This window comes from Hippoglossus stenolepis, chromosome 3 (genome assembly GCF_022539355.2).
Source record: "Hippoglossus stenolepis isolate QCI-W04-F060 chromosome 3, HSTE1.2, whole genome shotgun sequence".
NCBI lineage: Eukaryota > Metazoa > Chordata > Actinopteri > Pleuronectiformes > Pleuronectidae > Hippoglossus > Hippoglossus stenolepis.
The window spans coordinates 13756401-13774115 of record NC_061485.1 but is presented as its reverse complement, the minus strand read 5'-3'; the positions used below and the strand labels follow the sequence as shown (position 1 = coordinate 13774115).

General features: G+C 41.9%; 1 protein-coding gene across 10 annotated transcripts in view; it reads right to left on the bottom strand.

Moving 5' to 3' along the window:
* The window catches only part of cadpsb (Ca2+-dependent activator protein for secretion b), a 60170-nt gene that overhangs the window by 20408 nt on the left and 22047 nt on the right, over positions 1 to 17715 (bottom strand). For 6 of the 10 annotated variants that reach the window (XM_035152814.2, XM_035152815.2, XM_035152817.2 and 3 more), the window contains exons 4-13: positions 13678 to 13758; positions 13164 to 13397; positions 11910 to 12031; positions 8710 to 8821; positions 7695 to 7834; positions 7260 to 7326; positions 6581 to 6689; positions 6273 to 6485; positions 3186 to 3197; positions 108 to 244 (exon numbers count right to left, since the gene is read on the bottom strand). In XM_035152814.2, coding sequence (XP_035008705.2) covers positions 108 to 244; positions 3186 to 3197; positions 6273 to 6485; positions 6581 to 6689; positions 7260 to 7326; positions 7695 to 7834; positions 8710 to 8821; positions 11910 to 12031; positions 13164 to 13397; positions 13678 to 13758 — 1227 coding nt within the window. The remainder of the gene's footprint in view (positions 1 to 107; positions 245 to 3185; positions 3198 to 6272; positions 6486 to 6580; positions 6690 to 7259; positions 7327 to 7694; positions 7835 to 8709; positions 8822 to 11909; positions 12032 to 13163; positions 13398 to 13677; positions 13759 to 17715) is intronic. The other 4 variants (XM_035152816.2, XM_035152824.2, XM_035152821.2 and 1 more) reach the window with 1 other exon arrangement.

The following is a 17715-nucleotide window of genomic DNA, read 5'->3' as shown; positions in this document are numbered from 1 at the left end:
CACCACACAAACACAGACGGGGGGGTTACGTTGATGCATATCACCAAGCAACAGCAGCCCACTGCCGTAAATGTATTGTGTGTTATAACGGGCAGAGAGACACTCACCAGGCAGCAGAAGGTGTCGTTGAGCCTGTGGTCCAACGTGAGCCGCTGCACCATCTCAAAAAGCGAGGCGTGGTCAAAGCTACAGGGGTTAGCGGAGATAAACTCATCCATGCCATGTTTCTGAGCTCTGTCAGCGTCTATCCAGCCAACAGCACAGGGAAAAGCACATGATTCAGAGGAGAGGACATCAGTGAGACCCGGGAAAACAGCAAATCTTTATCACAACACAGAGACACCAGGGTTGTTTTTCAGCTACTTCGAAGGGCAAATTATAAACACTTACAGCTTACATTGTCAACTTGCATTGTGTCAGACAGCGTAAAGAGATTTGATGTATTGGTGGCTGATATTCTATCGATCTGAAGCTAATCTCAGTTGCTTCTGTATGTTCACGCAAAAATCTTAATATGTCGCATTCACTGATGTTTTACAGGGTTCATTTTTACATGTCCCAGACGTGTTTGAAGAAGTGCTGCTGGATAAAATGAAATGCATTCTACTAAATGTATTCAATAGATTCTGCCATTCGCTATTGTTGAATGTCACTCAGGTCCTGGCAAATTTTAAAGACGTGTGCTAGTAAAAAAGACAGAAATATGGTAAAAGAGTAATTCATCTGAACACACTGTATAGCTACAGTATAAAAAAACTAGGTTGTAAAAAAATTAAGAGATTCTCTCCAGTTACAGATGCTGGAAAATCTGGATCTCACTGGTTTTTGACTTTCTCTGCATCAAGAGGAGACTTTCTATGTGAAACTCAGTTAAGGAAGATCAAAGGTGGCATCAAATTGTGTAAAAAAAGAAACTTTGAATATGGTTGATGAAAACATTGGTGGAATAATCTTTTTATTTTGTATTTCTCTTAAGGAAAATGGAAGACATCTAAACTGACCTTGATTTCTTGCTCTGTAAACAATAAAGCTTTCAGAGACAAAGATGATGGCAACAAGGATGATTCAAAATAGATGCTGTCATGTCCTGTGTGTGAGTGACAGGTGTCATGTCCACGAGACACTGACATGAGTGATGATGATGATTTGGGGGTGAGGGTGGGGAATAGAGGCCTGATCTTGGGGGTTCAGAGTACCAAATAGAGCACAATTGACGTCTGTCAACCTCCAGGTTAGAGGGAATAGGGAGAGGGTATTAATACTGACGCTAAACATTCACAGGGATTTGAACCTACAGAGGGTTACACTTCAGGAAATGAGCTTCTTTTTTTTTTTAAACTCCAATCTGAGGAGGAAAACCTGTGAGACAACAAGTCAAATGTGGATGATGGAAGTAGAGGTTGTTCAAAGGAGAAGGACAAGACAGGTACAGTAAAAGTCATAATGTAAAAAGAGGAGGACAGTTAACACAAAGATAAGTCAATGGCAGTAGAGGTGGGGCCGGTGCTGGACGTGAGACGGGATGAGAGAAGATTCAGTGGGTAAGACGACCCCTTCACGGGACAAGGACACGTGGTCCGACAAGTGTTGGAGAGTGATGGCCACAAGAGGAAGAGTCGCTGAGGGGCAAGTTTCAAAGGAAGTGAAGTTGTGGAGGAGTGTTAAGATAGTGATAAATCATCCAAAGAGTGAACAGAAGGTGCCTGGTGTGGGGCTATGACACACAGTGAGTGGGCTGTATCTCCTTTGGCTGGATTAAATGAGGAAATGGAGTTGAAGTCCAGAATATCTCAGTGCTACAGTAACATTATCATGACTTACAATAACTTAGTACTTCAACCATGAGTAAAAATGACCAAATTACCAACGTGAGTAGGCGAGTAGTTTTGCATACATTTCTAAATTATCACATGCTGGAGAACATCATGACTTTTCATTGAGCTTTTAAACGTCATGCACATCTGCAGACCCATTTTCAAATGTGCATTTTCTTTTACTTTTTTTTTTTTGGCATTCCTTATTTTTTTTTTCTCTACGCATTTGCAAGTTGACAATACTTGAATATGTTGCAGTGTATTCATGATCTCTACAGAGCACACTAACAGGCATACCACTACTGGAGAAATCTAATAGGGTAGCAATACAATTTGGTGCAAGTACATGGGTAAATAGCATGAAGCTGACAGAGGCAAAACTGTATCATTCTCTGGGAGATGGGGGGGGGCGGGGGAAATGAATGAAAACTCCTGTAATTGTTACAAAAGTATATGGACACATGACACAGGTGTTCTCCTATTCAGGCAAACAAAGGGCAGTCAAAAGAAATCAAAATGAGATCTCTCCTTTTCTGGAGGTGTAACACCGGTCTAGCCTCTATCTACAAGCCCATCTACTGTAAGAGGAGGAGGAGGAGGAGGAGAGGGGGAGAGGGGGGTCCGGAGTATTTTATTGTAAGAAGGGGCGGCATTAGCTACTCCTTGTCTTTTGGCATTCAGAATACTCCGCATACATATTTGCCAACTCTCATCGAAAACGTTAAAAGGAGAAGAACTAAAAGCAATTGAGCCCTCTGCAGTAAAGCATGATCAACCCTCGGGACAAATTTCACCCATGCGTCCAATAGATATTCTAACATCACAGCCGTCATCATTCACACTTTATCCTCATTTCTATCGTTGAGCGTACAAACCAATCGGATTTTCTTTCTAGATCTCATCCGCAATAAAAGAGTCACCAGTTTGTTTTCAGCTCATGAAATTTAAATCATTAAAAATCATAGGAGATGTTTACTTTGCTTACTCTTTCTAATGGGGTCACATTTTATCATCCCGTTGCTTTACTCTGAGGGATCCCATCACCAATGTGAAAAAAAGAGAGAAGGCAATTATGCAGTAACAGCTCTAATTTTCAACTTTAACCATAGCTGAGTCAAATAATAAGTTCTTAGAATAAAAAGTACATGCATCCTATACTGGCACGAATGGATGCTTATACTTTGATCATCAAGTAGAGGTCGTCAAAAACAAAACAAAAAAAGTTATCAACTAATATCTAAGACATGAAGCGAGACGTGAGAAAGGATAAGAGGGAGAGAAGAGAGAGACAGAGAGAGAGAGAGAACGTTGCATTTGTCAGATAATCAGCGGGGATTATCTGAGCTGTGCCGGCTACAGGGAAGCACTTACCCTTGAGTCCAGCTAGAAGACAGCAGGGTAAGAAGGGACAAACCAGAATAACATAAAGACTAGCAACAAGGCTGGAGGAGAGCAATCACGAAAGACCCTGACCTAGCAGCTGCATTACTCAAGAAGGGTACAGGCAAAGCATGAAGAAGAAAACACAACTGAAAAACAACAACCTATACCAACATGAGAGTTTGTGGGCGGTGGTGTGTGAGCATATGTGAGGATATGTGAACTTGACAACAGATGTTGAGGCATATAAGAAAGAGAGAGAGAGACAGAGAGAGAGACAGAGACAGAGACAGAGAGAGAGACAGCGACAGAGACAGAGAAGAGGAGAGGAGACAGACAGAGGGAGGAATAGAGAATTTTACGATCCTCATCACTCCACTGCAGCTTATTTATTCTGGATTTTGGACAAGTACTTAAGGAGTCGGAGAGCTACACGTTAAGTACTGTCCCTCTGTCTGACTGCAGATCAAACACAAGTCTTACTTTTAAAAGGGACAACGGCAAACACATACACCTACATGATGAAGTCAAACCCCAACAGTCGCTTTCATGTGTAAAAGATGCCTGTCTTTTTTAAAAGGAAAGAGAATATGAAGGTCCTGGTCGAGTTCAAATAGATAAATCAATAGCAATAAATCGTGCCGCGCTTTAAAGGAGCACTCCACTTATTTTACACAAAGATCATTCCACTTGTCAGTTTAAACTCCTCAAACTGTTTTTTTATCCAAATGTAGCACAAATTATTAAATTGTGAATTAATGTGCGTTTTCATCCACTACTCTTATGTGAAGTTGGTAATCTTTCCAGAAGGGTGCCGATAAAATATTTCAGAAGAAGAGGGCAAATTTAAAAAAGCTTGTGTCAAACTTTAAATGGTGGAGAACAAAGCGGATGTTTGTTCCTCGTCTGAATTTGACGTATGTCTCCTCTTCCATCCAAACAGATTTGACCTTTTCATCTGTCTCGGTTTTTTGTTTCTGTGATGGAAGCAGAAGCTTCAGTGGACTATGAAGTCAAACACTAAATTTATTTAACTAATATTTATTTAGTTTCAATTGCAATTTGTTGTATTTTGCTGTTATCATTAAAGTAACTTTTCTCTTTGGGCAGATATTAAAAAGGTTTTTTAACAAACTGATGAAATGCACCTCGAGAAATCCACTGTATAACGTCTTCTGTGTCTGAAGGAGCTTTGTCAAGTCTTTAAAATAAAACCCTAGTGATGTCATAGTGATGTCATCACAGCTAACTTTGGTTGGAGTTGAAAAACGCAAACTTAGAACAGAGTCTGCACAACTACCCAGATGTCTGGTGTCTGTTTTACTGGGCAAAAGTCATGTGTTTAGGATTTGTAGTGTTTGGGACTGACTTTATGGAGCTGACTTCCACATTTATGATAATCACTGAAGTAACCCTTAAAGCCAGCTCTAGAGGCATTGATCAGTATGATATCCTCACATTGTTTTAATATGTTGTATTTCCTGGGGTTTATTCACATTTAATGGAACCCTTACGGCGTGTGATGTGCACAAAACAACTCCAAGGAGTAGAAAAAACTACTTGAAATGAAATCAGAACCTTCATAGAACTCTTGTTTTTCGATCAGTCCACTGCAGCAGAGTCAGGAGGGCTGTGTATGTTATGGTCCCAGTGCCATTCAAGACCACCAGGGGGTGAAACATGTACGCGTGGTGTGCCACAATGTTTCAGGGAGGGGGGGTAGGAGGTCTGTGCCACTGTGAGGAGGCTTTGAATGGCAACAGCTGGCATCAGAGGCGTCAACTAACCACAAGAACGATCACATACTGGACAAAGAAACCAATGGAGAAACAACATAGAATTTATGTAATAGGATTCTGAATAACTGGTCCAATTCATGTGGTTCATATAGTCCAACTACAATGATATGATTAACACAGAGTGACATAGACTTGGGGCTTTTTACAATTTACTTATCATTATAACTATGATTATCATCACTGTAAACCTAGGGTGTTAGTTAGTAAGTATTTCTATTGAATGCCAATTTTTTTTTTCTACCACCCTAAGAAAAAAAAAAAAATAGTTGTAAAAGAAATCATTCTCAATCTGAGTCCAAAAAATGCACACAAAAAATATGATTTGTTCTGAATAGCAGGATCTATTATTGTGGATTGCTAGGAGGTATGTGACCTTAACTTCCGAGGGTCAGAACATCTATGTTAGTGTTGTTTTGAGCAAAAACGCGCTAGTTTTTAACTTTTGCTCTAGAACAAGAAGGGAACGATTGACAGAATACGCCCAAAAAAAACAATTCGAATATAAACGGACTATGTAAAGAAAAGCATTGCCGGCTGAATTTGTAGCGAAACTTACAAAAAAACATATCGTATTCCCTTCCTTAATGACGGGGGGGACACAGGAGACAGTTACAAGAGAAGTTGGTACAGATGCCACACTACTGACACGACAGTCTTACCTTCACTTTGCTAACTGAGCTGTGGGCTGCTTAGAGGTGCAAGTACAGTGACAGGTTGGTTAACACTTCTGGCTTATAGCCGTCATTCAGTTAGCACGGAACAATCTGAGAGAAGGGTCTCAGAACCGCGGCCGCCTGCAGAGCTGCCCTCTGACGCCACGAGCTAGATTAAAAACAGGCCTACGGTCGGGACGAGAGCAGCACACCCTGGCACTGTCGGTCTGAATTCAACCCCAGCAGGCTTGAATGTTCAAATCTTATGTTTGGTGACCTATTTAGCTTTTTAATGCAAAGTTTTCACGCCATATCCTGCTGCTGTACAATAAGGTCTACCTCGGGTTGGTTACCTCCTTGTGAACACAGTGATGGAAGAGCATGGAGTTGCACCTTTAAATACTGTGGGAGTGGTGACAATGAGTGGGGGTCCATCAGATGCTGGAGGGATCTGTGAGAGATCAAGGCATGTGTGCGCGTGCTTGTGTGTTAGTTCTACCAGCACATTTTGTGACTGCAGTGTGGAGCGCATGGCGTGAGACATTTATGGGTTAGAGCTTTCACTGCTTGGGTGGATGGAAACTGCTTTCTGCTTAGGTGGCCATGTTGTGTTCCAGGCTACTTACAGAACTGAGAAATGGGAGCATCCATTTGGGCTGAGGCGCCCCCTTTGGAGTTGAGTTTCTGGACCTGAGTGGGTGGGACGGGCTTGTGGGACTGGCCAGTGGCGCGATACATGGCCTGGACCCACAGGATGCGGTCCTGCTCATCATCGCTGGCAAACATCACAGTGTCACCCTCCTTTACTGCATTGAAGAAAGCCCGGCCACCATCCAAGCCTGGGACAGGGACATAACCAAATACAAGTAGATGATTTTTTTTTAATAATGTACATGCACCTGAAGTTGTGTGATGTGTGGGTGTGATGTCCCACCTGGCTGGGGGTCACTGTAGTCCACAGTATACCCGTCCAGCTGGAGAAGCTCCTGTGGCTCTGACTTTTTCTCTCTGTAGCTGCACATGGCGAATGTATACTGGCTCACCTGTAAAACAAATTATGAACCATCACTTCAACCAGCGAAAGAAAAAAGCTGTTGAATTGTATATTGTTTCTGAAAGACAAAGCTTAAAGTAATTTTAAATCAGAGAAATAATAGCTCTCAGAAGAGTGCATACCTTCATCAAGGCCCAACAGTCCCCTAAAATTCAATCAAGCTGCACCAAATTGTACACACTCATAGAAATCTGTTCCCTAAATATATATCAGATTTTTCACTTTCTTAAAGAAAGTGAGAAAAATAAATTCTGGATCCGCCCCCTGATACAAATCTGCATCAAAAGTTTTTCCCTTGGGTCATAACCCACCCCTCTAAAAGATTTCATGGAAATCTGTTGAGTAGTTTTTACGTAATCCAGGAAAAAAAAAACAATCTACGCACATTCAGACAATGCAAACATTCTTTTTATCCTCAAAAAGCACTAAAGGTTGTGACTCAGTTGGTTTAATTGAATCTTTAAATATGTCACTGGCTTAAAACAGCAATGATCCCAACTTTAAAGGTCACTGCTACTTCACTTCGGCTAAAAACTGGTTTATTTCAAAGATATCTCACCTGCACTAGAACAAAGAATCGCTTCTTCCAGCGCTTCCACACATTCTTCCCAAAGGCCCACAGATACCTGTCAAAACATGGTTCACACACAAGGAGATAAAACAATACAATCACACAGAAACAGTTCATTAAAATGCGTTTCGCTTCAGACATGAGAGAATTTGCTTCGGGGTTACATAATGGGAATTCGATAAATGTTGCCCTCATTATTTTGAGTTTTTTTCCAACTTCAAATGACAAAAAAAATCTGTATTTTGAAATCTATAAACTGGTGTCCACCAGGGGGAGTAGAGCTCTTCACAGTATTTTTCCATGCTACGTGACTAGAAATGAGGCCAAGGAGTCGAGAGGGCTGGAGTTCTATAAGAAAGACATGGAAAATGAGAAGCACATGGGAACGTCACAACACAGTTAACACGGCCGCGGGAGCCTCACCCGCAGTGTTTCATGTTCTGTGGCTTGTCCATACGTATGGCCAGTTTGATCCGGAGATCTTGGTCGGGGCAAGCCTTGGTCACAGTCATCTTGTGGAGCTCTGACTGCTTGGGGCTGTTAGGAGTTGGGTGGAGGACGACCTGCACTCAAATGAAAAGAAAAAAAAAGACAGCGAAGTCAAAATTCATGATTATTAATCCAGATATCCAGGAGGTAAATCTTTAATCTCTTCCTGTGCGACATTCAGCAACACGATGCATGTGTTTGCCAGGACTGGTGATTAAGTGTGTTTGTGTTGCAAAAGTGAAAGAATAACGTGAGTCAGTGTCGAGAAACAGAGCGGCACTTTCCTCTGCCTCCCCGAAGAGGAGGCCTAATCTCTCTGTGCGGAGTTAAAGAGCTTTAAAGCAGCCTGCCTTCCTGCCAACGCTGCTGCTGCAGTGGGAGATCAAAGAGCCTTGTCACAGCCAAGGTCACTGCCATGACAGGGACGTCTGAGGTGCAGCGCCCGGACGCAAACCCCAAACACCCCCTTCCATTAACCATCTATCACAGTGTCCTTACACAGTTACACCCCAGGACAGTGCAGGGGGAAAACCGAGAGATGTTTCTGCTCTTTACATTTGAGTCAGTGACACCTAAAGATTGGAAATCTGTCCATAGATATTGGAAAAGAAGCTCTTCTTAATCACCCTTATAATAATACAGCGTATTTGGTTTGTGTTCGTGTGAATGAGAAGTGCATGCTGGGAGCCACACGTCTCCTGTACTTGCAAAAACGCTCAGATGAAAAAATCTAAATTCAGTTGGACGAGAGCAGTTTTCTCATTTCGACAACCTCGACTTCATGATTGCAAAAAAAGGTTATTTTCTGATTCACAATCTGGTAATAATACACCAGACATTTTGACAAAATACTCAACTGAACCTCATCTAAAGCAAGTGATTTTCCTGTCTTCAGATCAGCGTATTTCTGTGTAGGTAATAACAGTGAATATTACGACAGTAGGTTTACCCTGCCCAGTTCTTTGTCCTCCAGCGCCAGCACCCCTGTGCTCTCTGTAAACAGCTTCACCTTGACACCGGGCAGAGGGTGTGTGGTGGTGAAGTCCCCCTGGGTGCCCCAGCTGAAAGACACAACAAAACACTCCAGAGGTTAGCTTCCATGACAGCGTGCGTGTCCCTACACCGTGACCTCATCTCCAGCAATCACACAAACATATATAAATATACATACATATTTGTATCTTCTTTTATTTGAGGATTTTAAGCCTCTTCAGCACTTTGGTCAAACATTAATTTACAAGTATTACAGTAACCTAAGAGACAAAATCCCAGTTTTTTTGTTCTTTATTTAAAAATAGTCTTGACTCGACAACTGACTTTTTGGGGATTGCAACTGGATTGCAGCGAAGGGGAGGGGAGACAATTAATTGTTCATGGACTCACACTCACACACACAGGCACAGCAGTATATATTTTTATCCCAGAGGAAAGGCGATGGGGGACAGGCTTAAAGTCATTTCTAAAAGAGGAAATACTGCAGAGTCACACGGATCTAAAACATCTCAAAGTAGGACAAAACCACACAGACTTTATTCCTCTGCCTCGCTGTCGCTTGTTCTAAATGCATCCCTGCTATTTATATCCCCGACAACTTTAAGCCTGCACGTGGCAAGATTTTTATTCAACAAAAACAGCCGTCTAATCAGCCAAAATTATTCTCTGGGTCTGCAACACAGAGAGCGTGTTGCAGACTGGCTAAAATTATCTTCTGCTGTCAGGAGTATTGTACTAATTTAACCCTTATCACAGGCATGTCGCAAAGGCAAGGCAATTCATTTGCAAAGCAGCTTCCGAATGCAAAAGGTGACTCTAAATGCTGTGTAAACGGCATAATAATAAAAATGCTTTAAGATTGCATTTGAAGAAAACGAGAGGGGAGAGATATCTATTTAATTATAGCTCAAAGTAAAAGAACATAAAGATTGAAGAGCTAATAAACAAATAAATAAAGGTTTGACTTTTGTTCCAAAGGGTTTTTACATGCAAAGCAGATCCCAGTTATTTAATGTATCACACCACATCATGGAGCATGTTGAAGCTCACACTAGGAGGCAGTGAAGCATCTATGGTGCTGCTGACCTTAATGCAGTTATACGTGGAGGCAACCAACATAAACAAGGTGTAACACAGACTCCAAGCAGAAAAGACTAGGCTCAGATTTTGGCTCATGGACAAAACTAACATGCTCAGTCCAACAGACACTAACATGAGCCTGAGTCTGTATTTGTAGTTCGAGTCCCTCTTGGTGTTAACACAGTGTTTCCTTAATGTTCCATGATGGAGGAACAGAAACACGAAGAGGAAATTTGGTACCAAAAAGACGAAGAAAATACCCACTTGATTTTTCACTTTGTTTTTACTGAAATACCATTTCAATTTTGACTGAATATGAACTTCCTTGAGTCTGCGGTGGTTCCAAGAGTGAAGACATGACTAATAATCTTCATAAAACTAGAAACTGTCAGTTGTATAAGTGTTTGTGCAGATTAAACACAATAGCTTTGTGTGATATTCAGAGAGTTGTTGACTTTGGACAGAGTTTCCTCTTGTTTCCAATCTCTATTTTCTAATCTTAGTTAATCAGCTGCAGGCTCCAGCTACATATTTATCTAATGGGATTGAGAGTGGTATTGATCATCAAACTCCTGGCAAGAAAACAAATGAGCTTTTTTTTCCTCCAAAAATGACAAACTTTACCTTTTACAAGCTCAGATCTGTTTGAGGCCAGTATGTGCATGAGGAGAGATTAAAGTGACCAACACTGTTTTCAATGTACATGTGGGCATGTGAACGTGAAAAACTGTGTGAGTCATTCACTGATAACGACCAAACCTCATAAACCAGCTCCACCTTCATAAGCCCGAAGGATTAAGGGACAAAAACACTGGGTGAACACGTTTTCCTTCTAATCACGTTACACAACATACAGTATATAGGCTTTTTGTTACCTCGTGCTGTTATAGGCGGCTGCCAACATGTCATGCTGCCATGTGCCGCCTCAGAGATACAATATAAACGCAAGCTGAATCTCTCTCTCTCTCTCTCTCTCTCTCTCTCTCTCCCTCTCTCTCTCTCTGTGAGGTATTTAGGACATGGTGTCAATTTCAAACCATGGAAAGCTGTTTTTTTTTGTAACCACCTCTGACATTCATAATTAATTGTGATTTAATGTACATTTAGCCAGTTCCAGCATGTGGAGAGCAGAGAAGCGGCCGAGTGATGGTGTGGAGCTGGTGGTGAGCTGTGTGGATGTCAGATGGAGGCATTGTGCTGCCATGAAGGTGACCTTGTGGATCAATCTAAGGTCTATAAATGGATGTGTCAGTGCTTGCGCTCTTACGGTTCTTTCTCCAAAATATACGACTGTGTGGCTAAAAACAAACAAACAACTGAAGAATTACTACACAATTACAAAGAAAATCATTCTAATGGAAACATTAGAACACTATGAACCCTTCAATCAATAATTCACCAGGGGTAAAGTGTAAATATACAATAGCAAGAATGTCAGTCTGAGCACATTCACCAAATACAAGCAATTACCGTATGCAAATAACCTGCAGTAGTATGCACATTAATGCATTTATCTCAAACATGTTTTTTCCATACACACACACACACACACACACACACACACACAACCCTCGACATGTTCTCCTCTAATCCCTTCTCTCATTCATGTTCCTCCATCTCTCTCATACTCTCTTCATAAAATGGCTCTTGAATTAGGGAGATCAGAGGAAGATATCTGGACCTTAAAATAGCTCCTATTTGCATGAATGTTTCATGGACGCTTTCTCTTCCATCTTGTGCCGTCCAATATTGACTAAAGGCAGATGTGGCTAGTGAAAGATGTGTGTTTTTTTTCTTTACCGCGACCTTGTTATCATTCTGGCATGAACAAGAAGTGAGGGAACAATGTATTTTTGGATACGTGCAAACTGCTGGGACCTGCCATAGTGGATATAGAGTGAATTACACATTGAACGTACCTACCTGATGTGCGATAATGAGTGGGATGTGGGCGATGGTGATGAACTGTGTTAATGATGTCTCATTCGTGTCTTAAAGGGCTGATCAATGACATAAAGTCTAAATAACAGGCATACAGGCATCTCATTAATTCTGATGTTATGCTTAGGTCCTTACGTTGGCTTGGATGCCTCTGCCTGGTCGGTCTGGAGTTTCTCGCCTCCCTCCACCTCCATGGTGCAGTAGACGATCCTGTTCGGAGCCAGAGACTTCAGCCCCTGCACTTCCATGATCACCACCTGGGAAGCACAGAAGCCTCAGTGAAGGTTGTAGATGAGGAGTGAGTCATCTCTTGGAAAATAGGTTATAGAGGAAAGCTGCTTATGGGTTTATTCTACTACATCAAACCTTAAACATAATCCTAAATCACCAGGGGTGGTGGTTATGTCGAAACTGTAAATTGTTAGGAGGACAAACCATCCACCAGATCCACTGATGTCTTCATGGCGCCAATTTAGGTTTGACTGTCGCTGTTTGCATATGGTTTATCGGTCCTGTTATCTTACAGATGCACGCTCAATTAGCACCAGTAAACAAAAACATTAAGATACATAAACATGAACTTATACTTTATGTGAAGATCATATCACGATCGTCCCTGAGCATCATCATGATACCAATATTTCTCATATACCGGGATCCAAAATGCTAAAGGTTTTCTGTTCTAACTTGCAGCTGATTCCAGCTCGACTCTCTGAAGGTTTCCCAGGTCTGTCGCTGAGGGATTTCTGGCAGCTGCTGCAGCCAATCAGTTGGAAAGTAAACAAACTTGAAAATTAGGCTTCACCGGAACACCACGCACTTACCACCTCACACAAATACCTAATTGCCACTATTGTGCAAATAATCACAGCATTCAAAATCCATGTTGTGTGCCCACATCTGTGTTAAGGAACGGAAAAATAGTGTCATATTCATGCACACTGTGTACCTCCTGATTCTGAAATAGCACTGCATCATAAGGCATGAGGTGTGATGGCTCCCTGTGCGGTGGTGATAGCTCATCGCAGACATGCTGATAACAAGATGACTCACGTTCCCCGTTAAAGAGCAGGTGAATGGGTTTTTGTGTGTCTGTGTGTGTGCGTGTCTGTGTGAGTCTGTCAGTCTGTTCTTCAGACAACATCTGTTCAGGCCCCTGGTACAGGTCTGTGATCTGTTTCTATACTTAGTCTGGAGCTGACGAGGAGTTGACGACAGCTCTGATTTATGAGTTATTTGAATTTAGACTTTCGAATGGGATAATGTTCGCTCCATGTGGCTAGAGACAGAAATCCTGAGAAATGTGTCAGAATGGTTAAAACCTTGTACTGCAATGAGGTTTTTACATTCACGTGACTACTCTATAGCGTCGTTGCTCATGCAGGGTACCTCCAGAGTGAAGGACAGAACCACATCAGACTTGGACAGTGTGTTCTCGTCCTCCTGGCCCATGTCGATGATGGAGGTGTTGTGTCCCCGTTTCATCTTCTGCAGTTTAAACTCTCCACCCTTGGACACGGGCATGCTCTCCAGATTGGCCATCAGCTGATTCACTGAAGACTTGAGCTCCTCGATGTACATGGCTTCCATCTCCTTAGACACGAACTTGGGGAATTTACCACCCTGTTGACAGAACCGGAGAAGATTCAGTACTGAACCAAAGCCTTGATGACAAGAAGTAAATGATTCAGCTTCTAAAATCCAAGTTATTATTAGATTATGGATAGCTAATTAAGTGTAAAAGATATACAATAAATGTTGGCAAATATGCATTCTACAAAAAAAAGTCTGTTCCTCTGTGGGTGGCAGCTCACACTTGATGCCACACCATATTAGTGACATATTAAGTATACGACAAAGCATATTAGAAACAATCCTGAGTCCCCCGCAGACTCTGACTCACCCTGGCAATCTGGTCCGCCATCTGAAGACGACCATCCAACTCCCTCCTGATCTGTGCAGCCTGCTCATCCAGGTTGTCCAGCTATTGATAAACACAGAGGAGGAGGTCAATGAGTTCGCAATGCTTGAATACAGCCAGGGGCCAGAGGCCAGGGGCTAGGGGCCAGGGTCCAAGGTCAAGGTCAACCTCATCTCCAAGCCACGTTTATCTCTCCACATTATGCCTACAACACATGAATCTTAATTAGCCTATATTTTTTGTTTGGTAACATATAATGACATATTTTGGGGTTTTGTTACAATATTTGGAAATGTACATATGAAATACATACATATGTGCAGCCTGAGCTTGTATAAAAGAGGGATGTTTATATTTTCATTCGTACTAATTTCCTAAATAATTTATAAAATCCTGTTTATTTACTTAAATTATAAGAAATGTATTGAAGCCACTGTTGCTATGAAGGGTTGTTGTTCCATTGAAGGGACAGAAGAGGATCCCAGATCTCTGCTGCAATGGCTAAATGTTAACAGAGTGAGTAATGGAGGGGCGACAATTTTGTACATTGATGAAGGTAATTTACAGGCACCCTGTCCACTTATTGGCCTCTGGAGGCACTATTGAGCAATGCTTTTACGACTGGGTCCCAGGTGGTGTAATGTGAACCCTGACATTGGTTGCACACATAGACTGTTTATAAAGATGGACGACATGACATCTCCCCGAAAGCAAAGCCAAAGCATCTCGATGGCCACTTGGAGGTTGGCTGCAGTGAAGGTCAATGAATACAATTTTCTCAAAGATGGTTTCTGTCATTTATCGAAGTTCTTCTACACGCTGGGTCGAGCGTGTGTATCAAAGAGACCTCATTACCACGGCTATGGTTTCACACTATTCAACCATACTATTGGTGGAGGGATAACATGCAACAAAGTTAAGCAATGTGCCTGTAAAGGCAGGGAAGAAGACCGAAAGCTAGCAAACATGGATGAAAAAATGAAGTAGCAAATGTTTATTGAGAAAAGAAATGCGATCAATATGTTCATCATAGCAGACGCCAGTATACATGGTCGGAACCGCCTGTCCATTGGTCAAGAATCATCAGACTGTTAAACGTCATTGAAAACTACAGTGTTATTTAATGAGAAAGACTGAATGTAAAATGCACCAAACAGCTTTAAGGTTAACTTTAATGTAAATGACAGAAATCTAGATTAGCAGCGGTTGCGGGGAGACGCAAACGTGTCAAGGCAAATCCAAAAGGTGTTCTGAATGGTACTGATGCAAATGGTACAGCAGAGCATAGAAAGGCTAATCAGAGTTTGTTCTAACAGGCTACAATCATAGCAGCATGGGGTGACACACTATTAGATCGAAATTTAAATCAAAAGAAACTTCATCCCTCCGTCACCACGCAGCCATCACCATAGTGACCGTGAATGGACGAGTGTGTGGAGATGTTCTTTTCATTTTTTCCTTGTTGAGTGTTTGGAAATTTTCTCTTTTCAGCAGAACGAAAATTCATCTTTCTGACATGGTTGAATAGAGAGAAGAAATATAAAGATCTTATCTGTAAATTAAGACGTTGAAACACATTCAAAGTTTGAGCATAATTTAGGGAACAAAAAATTTAATTAAAAACTGCTAGCATCGGACAATTTCAGCTCTGGGCAAGGATGCCTGACATCTGTTAGCCTGGTTTTTTCCCTGGAGTAATGAAAAGCAGAAGAATTCAGGGTTCTCTCACATCAATAATGAATGAGAGTTTTATATTAGCCGACACAAGGAAATAGAAGAGAGGGCTGATGTCTCTCTCTGGCTCTCCTGTGCTTCACTCCCTCAGTTATTCTCTCAGCTATAATGCCCAGTTCTTGTCGGGCTCGATGCTGTGACTCACCAGTCAACACCACATCCCCTCTGACGACCACAGACTCATTGAGACATATCTGCGAGCAGTCGTACCTGGGGAGTCGCAAACCTGTTGTCTGAGTCTTTACTGACAAATATAATCAACCTTGCCTTGCCCCTAGTGTCGATACATTTCAAAATCCTTGAGATGTACAAATCATTTAAAAGCAGTTTGTTGACAAACGTTTCTTCGGAAGAAAATATGAAGACATTTATTCCATAGGCTACTTAGTTTGTATAAGATACAAGCTTTTAGTTTCTATTTTATTCATCTCCAACTTTGAGGAAGTAGACAAAGCGAGGTTCAAACCCTTGAAAGTTTCAATGAATACAAACATACTTTTATGTAATTTACTTGCAGCAAATGTAATTTATAATATTGTAGGTTTTGTGTTTCTGTTGCTTTAAAATGCTCTTCTTATAAATTTAAGATGCCCTGAAAGGCAATTATGATTTGATGTTTGGTTTTTTTCCTGGCTAGTTTGGGAACGATAACATAATTTAAGATAAGATAAAACTTTATTGACATTGTGTCAGAAAAATTCACTTGTCACAGCAGCAGATAGTCAGAATGAGAGCATTAGGAAAGACAATAGAATACAAATACAGGGAATATGTACATAATATACACTTTTCACTTCTTTACAAGTATAGCCTGAATGAAGACAAAAGTATAGAAAAGTATAATGCAGTGGACATGTTTTAATTTTGGATTTTCCCCAAACACGTAGTGTACTTTCTCCACCTCTGAACGTCTGTCTAACTGATCACCTGACTATGATTCACAGTGCTGATCTCCTGCTGTTGGGCCGAGTGCCAGAGCTGACCTCTCTGTGCATTAGGGTACTTCACTCTCCTATTACATTGAAAGGCCTTGTCTTTTCGGTTTTGCTACATTGATTCTCTGCCTTTCCAACAATCCTTTTAAAGAGAGAAGGAGCTGAAGTCTTGCTGCAGCCGTTAAGAGCACAAGCTCCGGCTGAGATCAAGTACCAAACAGGACATGGAGGAGGTAAACAATAACACGTGTCGGGTGATCTGTTTATTGATTGACTTCAAAACAGCAGTCTTGCAGAAATAGTGCTCTTGCTCATACAGATCATGTTTGTTAAAATCATTGTATGAATTCTTCCCACTTTACCAATTTCTGGAAATGGCTCTGTTCATCATCCTGGACGTTATGAAGTGATGTCAACCAGATGGCCTCTTGAATAGATAACAGTTAGTGTGAACTGTCAAGTCTAGTGTATTACCAGTGCTGGCCACTGAGCAGCCACCCCGCTACATAACCCAGAGTTCCTGTTTAGTAGAGCACGTAATCAGACTGTGCCACCAGCTGCAGAAGAAACGCAGCACAGTAGTACTCAGTACTGTGCTGCCACGCAGTGAGGCTGAAACAGTGCTGATCATCCTGTGGTGGGAAGTCTCACAAGCAGGAGGGGGTTTTTTTCCTTGTCGTGTCCAGTTGTGGAAAAATAGATTTCACCACAACCATAACTGTGACACATACTGATTGCCTTCCTGACTGAGCTGTGCTTGAGCAGCTTCTTCTCCCCTGCTGCTGACGATCTGTGCTGCCTGTCAAAACACTCCGAGCTCTGGGCACCGTCGGACTGCAGTGCCAGCAATCCCGAAACAACTGTCATTGCCATGCCTGGAAATCCAGCCGCTTGGCTGTCGCTGACTGACGCTGAGCTTCTACTGTCATCTTTGTGCCCCCCCCATCTCACTAAACACAACCGACCTAAATCTATACGTCCAGGTAAAATTTCAAGGCTGCAAAATTGTCAGCAATACCTCAGAACTTAAATTTAATACTGAGGCAGCTCATCTACAAAATGTCTAACGTGAGAGGAGTGACTCTGACGCATGTAATCTGAAGGGGGAGGGGGCCGGTATCTGCTATTACTTCCGACTCTGCCTTGACAGGAGAGAAAAACACAGGCAGTTCTGTCTGTGGGAGGAAGTAGAACTGGAGGTCAGTGTGCAGGTGAACTAATAGCCACCCCCTACTGAGCCCCACAGCACCCCAATCTGCACAGGCCCACCACTACTGAAAGGTCACAGTTGTCAGCAGCCCACAGGCTGATGTAGGTGGACAGGCAATCCCATATGAAATAAAACTGGCTA